Source organism: Miscanthus floridulus, chromosome 19, assembly GCF_019320115.1.
Source record: "Miscanthus floridulus cultivar M001 chromosome 19, ASM1932011v1, whole genome shotgun sequence".
NCBI classification, from domain to species: Eukaryota; Viridiplantae; Streptophyta; class Magnoliopsida; order Poales; family Poaceae; genus Miscanthus; species Miscanthus floridulus.
Window position 1 is genome coordinate 93,192,044 of NC_089598.1, and position 5,446 is coordinate 93,197,489.

At 51.0% G+C, this 5,446-nt stretch overlaps 1 protein-coding gene across 1 annotated transcript; it reads left to right on the top strand.

Moving 5' to 3' along the window:
- The first annotated feature begins 528 nt into the window (after positions 1-528).
- LOC136528088 (auxin efflux carrier component 2-like) lies at positions 529-4,142 on the top strand. Its single transcript, XM_066520990.1, has 7 exons — positions 529-1,660; positions 1,790-1,971; positions 2,110-2,419; positions 3,073-3,158; positions 3,253-3,410; positions 3,577-3,653; positions 3,780-4,142. Exons 1-7 carry the CDS (start codon positions 642-644, stop codon positions 3,844-3,846), a joined length of 1,899 nt encoding a protein of 632 aa, XP_066377087.1. The 5' UTR covers positions 529-641; the 3' UTR covers positions 3,847-4,142.
- The last annotated feature ends 1,304 nt before the right edge of the window (positions 4,143-5,446 follow it).

Genomic DNA, 5,446 nt, shown 5'->3' on the forward strand with positions numbered 1-5,446 from the left:
GTGGCTCCGCCCATGGTCGTACGTACTACTGCCGTGCGCCTCTGCGTGCAATTCTCTGGATCGATCAGTTGCGGACGGAGCCTAAAGTCTCTTATATCCATGTCAAGACCGTCCTTGATCAGTGTGCATGCGTGCACCATGGGTCCATGGCCCATGGAGCTTGTCTGTTGTCTCGAGCGTCCTCGAGCTTGCACGCATTGTTTACCCGTAGCTCAGGTTGTACTGCCTACAATTAGTCTAGCTAGGGCTCAGGTTGTACTGCCTACAATTAGTAGCCGTAGCCACACAGGAATACGACAGTAGTGTAGTGTGTAGCTACCTGCAACTGTGTACGCCGCCCCTTGGATTCTCTACGTACACTACACAACCATGCTCGCATACCGTGCTAGTTGATTAACAGCTCAATTAGTGGAGTACGAACACTGTGACTCTGTGAGTCGTCTGCGATTATCTTATTAAGAACCTGTAGCGCGAGCATCGATCGCCTCCTATATAAACTATCTCTTCAACTTCTGGTCTCACACTTAATTTGTTTTTGAGAGTTAGCGTCGTCAGCTACCAGCAGATCTTTGTAGAAAACCAAAGGAACAGAAGAGCTAAGCTAAGCTGCAGCTGTCAGCGTCTGCGTCGTCGCCGCCGCGATGATCACCGGGCGGGACATCTACGACGTACTGGCGGCGATCGTGCCGCTGTACGTGGCCATGTTCCTGGCGTACGGGTCGGTGCGGTGGTGGGGCATCTTCACCCCGGACCAGTGCTCGGGCATCAACCGCTTCGTGGCCGTCTTCGCCGTGCCGCTGCTCTCCTTCCACTTCATCTCCAGCTGCGACCCCTACGCGATGCAGTACCGGTTCCTGGCGGCCGACTCGCTCCAGAAGCTCGTCATCCTGGCGGCGCTGGCCGTGTGGCACAACGTGCTCTCCCGCTACCGCCGTGGCGCGGCGGCGGCGTCGCTGGACTGGACCATCACGCTCTTCTCGCTGTCCACGCTGCCCAACACGCTGGTGATGGGAATCCCGCTGCTCCGTGCCATGTACGGCGACTTCTCGGGCAACCTCATGGTGCAGATCGTGGTGCTGCAGAGCGTCATCTGGTACACGCTCATGCTCTTCCTCTTCGAGTACCGCGGCGCCAAGGCGCTCATCTCCGAGCAGTTCCCGCCCGACGTCGGCGCCAGCATCGCCTCCTTCAGGGTCGACTCCGACGTCGTCTCGCTCAACGGCCGCGAGGCGCTGCAGGCGGACGCCGAGGTCGGCAGCGACGGCCGCGTCCACGTCGTCATCCGACGCTCGGCCTCCGCGTCCACCACGGGCGGCGGCGGCGGCGGCTACGGGGCCGCGCGCTCCGGCGTCGGGTACGGCCGCCCCTACGGCCCGTCCTCGGCCATGACCCCGCGCGCCTCCAACCTCACGGGCGTCGAGATCTACTCGCTGCAGACGTCGCGGGAGCCCACGCCCCGCGGCTCCAGCTTCAACCAGTCCGACTTCTACGCCATGTTCAACGGCAGCAAGATGGCCAGCCCGCTCGCGCAGCCCGGCGCCGCCGGCGCACGCGCGCCGGGGCTCGACGAGCAGGTGGCCAACAAGTTCGCGACTGGGAAGGGCGGCGGTGACGCGATGGCGTACCCCGCGCCCAACCCCGGCATGATGCCACCGCCACGGTACGTCAGTGCACTGTCCCCAAGTTTTTTTGTTCGCTAGTGCTTCCTTGCAATTCGTCTTATGTATGTATGTGATCTTCTAATAATGGTAAACCTGACATTTTCATTTGGCAACGATGATATTATTAGGAAGAAGGAGCTCGGGGGCTCCAACTCCAACTCCAACAAGGAGCTGCACATGTTCGTGTGGAGCTCCAGCGCGTCGCCCGTGTCGGAGGCCAACCTCCGCAACGCCGTCAACCACGCCGCCTCCACCGACTTCGCTGCCGCGCCACCGCCACTGATGCCGGTCGACGGCGCCACCCCAAAAGGTGACACACCATACCATACCAACATTCCTCTGTAACAAACTCACAACTCACAACAGGCGGTGATGGTGATCGCAGCACACTCTAATTAAGGTCATTAGCATTAGCAAGCACTGATCAAGTGTCATCTACTTAATTCAGGCGTGAGTGGGACTGTGACGCCGGCCAAGAAGCCGGACCCCGCGGCCAACGGCGGCGACCTGGAGATCGAGGACGGCCTCAAGAGCCCCGCGACGGGCCTGGCCGCCAAGTTCCCCGTGTCGGGCTCGCCGTACGTGGCCCCGCGCAAGAAGGGCGCCGACGCGCCGGGGCTGGAGGAGGCCGCGCACCCGATGCCGCCGGCGAGCGTGATGACGCGCCTCATCCTCATCATGGTGTGGCGGAAGCTCATCAGGAACCCCAACACCTACTCCAGCCTCATCGGCCTCGTCTGGTCCCTCGTCTCGTTCAGGTGCGTGCAAACCTTAACACCGCTTGCTAGCTAGCTCCTACATATCCATCCATGGATTCATCATGCATGCATGAGTAGCTCCTACATGAATTCCAAAAGTATAGCAGTTCAATTCCAGCAAGATTTAACGAATCCAAAGGGAGACTTGTCGAGATACGAAATAAATCAAGATTATTGCCATGTCCGTTGCTTGGTACTCTCTCTAGGATTAGCATTTGCATGTGAGAGCACATGAGAGGTACGTCCGTCTCGGATCTGGCACATGCAGGGAAGACGATATGCACACGCAGATGCAGGTCTTATGTGTGAGGCCTGGAGCTTTGCAGCAGACCAAATCAGCCGCGGCTGCCGTGTTTGTCTCCATCCATCTGGACGGCGCAGACATGATGATCGACAGAGAAGCTCATCCACCATCCATGGACTAAAATGCACGATGCGTCGTGTCCTTGAAAAGGCACAATTATATGCACGCATCGTGAACTATTTTATCCGCACATCTAGAGGGGAACTGATGAAAACTGCAGGCATTTCTAGGAGAGAGTGGCACATGCTATATATACCAGCATCTGCAATACATTGATTCTGTTATCATGCGAAAATTATACTACTGGTTAACATGGATGGATTAACAAATCTAATTTCTGAAATTTCAGGTTTAACATCCAGATGCCCTCAATTATAAAGGGATCAATATCTATATTGTCCGATGCAGGGCTAGGCATGGCTATGTTCAGCTTAGGTACACCGTTGGCATTTTGATGCTTGTTCATTAGACTATTAGAGATGTTATTTACTTCAACCGAGAAATTCTGACGGTGCAACATTTGACCTAGGTCTGTTCATGGCTCTGCAACCAAAGATCATCTCTTGTGGTAAGAGAGTGGCGACGTTCGCCATGGCGGTGAGATTTTTGACTGGTCCGGCGGTGATCGCGGCTACCTCCATCGCCATTGGGCTCCGGGGAGTGCTCCTGCACGTTGCCATCGTTCAGGTTGGCCACCAACACCATACATATCGTACTGCTCTAATTTTCAAGGCTTTCTAAGGGGGACAAGTGATTCGTTTCAAAAAAAAAGGGGGGGGGGGGGGGGGGGGGGGGGGGGGACAAGTGACAATCATACTGATTACTGTAAAACGTACGTGTGATTGATCAACAGGCTGCACTTCCACAAGGCATCGTTCCCTTTGTGTTTGCCAAGGAATACAACTGCCATCCTCAAATACTTAGCACAGCGTAAGCAATTCTATGCTCAAACTTTGCAGATATACATCTTATGCTTATATTAGCTGTTGGTTTATGTAACTGCAGCAAGTTAACATCTTGCATGCTTGTAACATGATTGCGATGTGATTTTTTCAGGGTTATATTCGGGATGCTCATCGCGCTTCCAATCACAATACTCTACTATGTTCTTCTTGGAATTTAGATTTCTGGGTAGGCAGAAGTAGGATTCTAGGAATGTAGCAGTGAATGCATGCAAAGTGACAAATTGGATATCTTGAAGACCTGAAGATCATCTGAGCAGAGAAATAGGGGAAGCTAAATAGGATCCTATAGAGAAATGCAGAGGAGGAAAAAAATCCTTGATTCTATTTTTTATATTTCTTTTGTTACTGTTTTAGATTCAAAGTAAAGGTTAGAGCCTTGAGTACGGAAGATTGAACAGTTAACCGGGCAACTTGGTACTAAAGACTCCTACCAGTTGATTCCTTTGTCCAGAGACACATGATCTGCAAATTTCTACCTGATCTCATACAAATAGGGATAAAGTAATAGAAGTAGTTCTCAAATTGCATGGCAAGATCGTCAGACCAATCCAGCCTGACATCTTTTGGGAGAGAGTTCATGCCTGCCTGTATCTTGCTTCGACTCAGTCTCTGGCTCCCTGCCTGCGTGCAACTTTCCAGATACTAGTAGTAACTCTGGACGCTAAACTCTGAATCTGTATCTGCCATGGATTATGCTTAGCAAGCTAGTAGTAGTATCTAGTTTCAGCATCGTTGATTTAGGTCTCGTTTAGTTTCTCCCCCTAAAGTTTACTCCTTATCCCATTGAATATTTGGAGATATGCATGCAATATTAAATATAGACTAAAAAATAACTAATTGCATAGTTTGCGACTAATTTGCGAGACGAATCTTTAAGCCTAATTAGTTCATGGTTTGACAATGTGGTGCTATATTAACACATGTATTAATGATGGATTAATTAGGCTTAATAAATCCGTCTCGTGGATTACTGACAGATTCTGTAATTTGTTTTTTTATTGGGCACGTTCAACAGTTTAGACGGCTGCCGTCTGCAAGCACGGGTCATGTCATATAGAGACAGCAATACAGACAAATTATACAATAGGTTGTCTTTTAGGCTATCTGCAAGATAATTAATTCTTGTACAGACTCATAAATTAAGGTGATAAAAAACGGCTTGGGAGCACGAGCCCTCGTCGTCTCTTCGCGAAGAGACGGCACACCCGTCTGTTAGTTGAGTCGAGGGGTTTTTTACAAAAATGACATCTCTCAGACGGCAAAAAGACGACCGTTGTACGTGCCCTTAATATCCGAACACCCCATGTCCTGACACTCCAAAATTTTACTGTCTGGATTTAAACAAGGCCTTATTGATGTGTAAAGGCATTATGCAGCTTGCATCGAAGAGTCCAAAGCGATGCAGGCAGGCATGCACGCACTGGCTCCTAGGGATTCAGCGGTGGACCACATGAGGAAGCATCTTCTTGTGATTGTTAATGTTGTTGCCATTTTTCTTTTCCTTGTCTGCCCAACTCAATTAGTGGTGGTTAACTGTGATAGGGTCAAATGTCAGCTAGCAGATGGTCTGCTCAAACGCATGTGAAACCTCTGTTTTGTTTTTGCTGCTGCATGCTAGTGGTCTGTCCTTTGTCTAGATCAACCAAGCTCTGAACTTATTTTAATGAGTGATTACATAATTAGTCTTTCGTCTGGTTATTTTAATCATGATTCTTGATTGCCTCATGAAGGCCGCCTTCAGAGCCCGGACTATAGGTG

What these genes read in the sequence shown, in the direction of transcription:
- LOC136528088 (XM_066520990.1), top strand. Translation starts at nt 642, where the DNA reads ATGATCACCGGGCGGGACATCTACGACGTACTGGCGGCGATCGTGCCG. An exon ending in TGGTCCCTCGTCTCGTTCAG is followed by an intron (nt 2,420 to 3,072) that starts GTGCGTGCAAAC and finishes CTGAAATTTCAG; the next exon opens with GTTTAACATCCAGATGCCCT. An exon ending in CATGGCTATGTTCAGCTTAG is followed by an intron (nt 3,159 to 3,252) that starts GTACACCGTTGG and finishes CATTTGACCTAG; the next exon opens with GTCTGTTCATGGCTCTGCAA.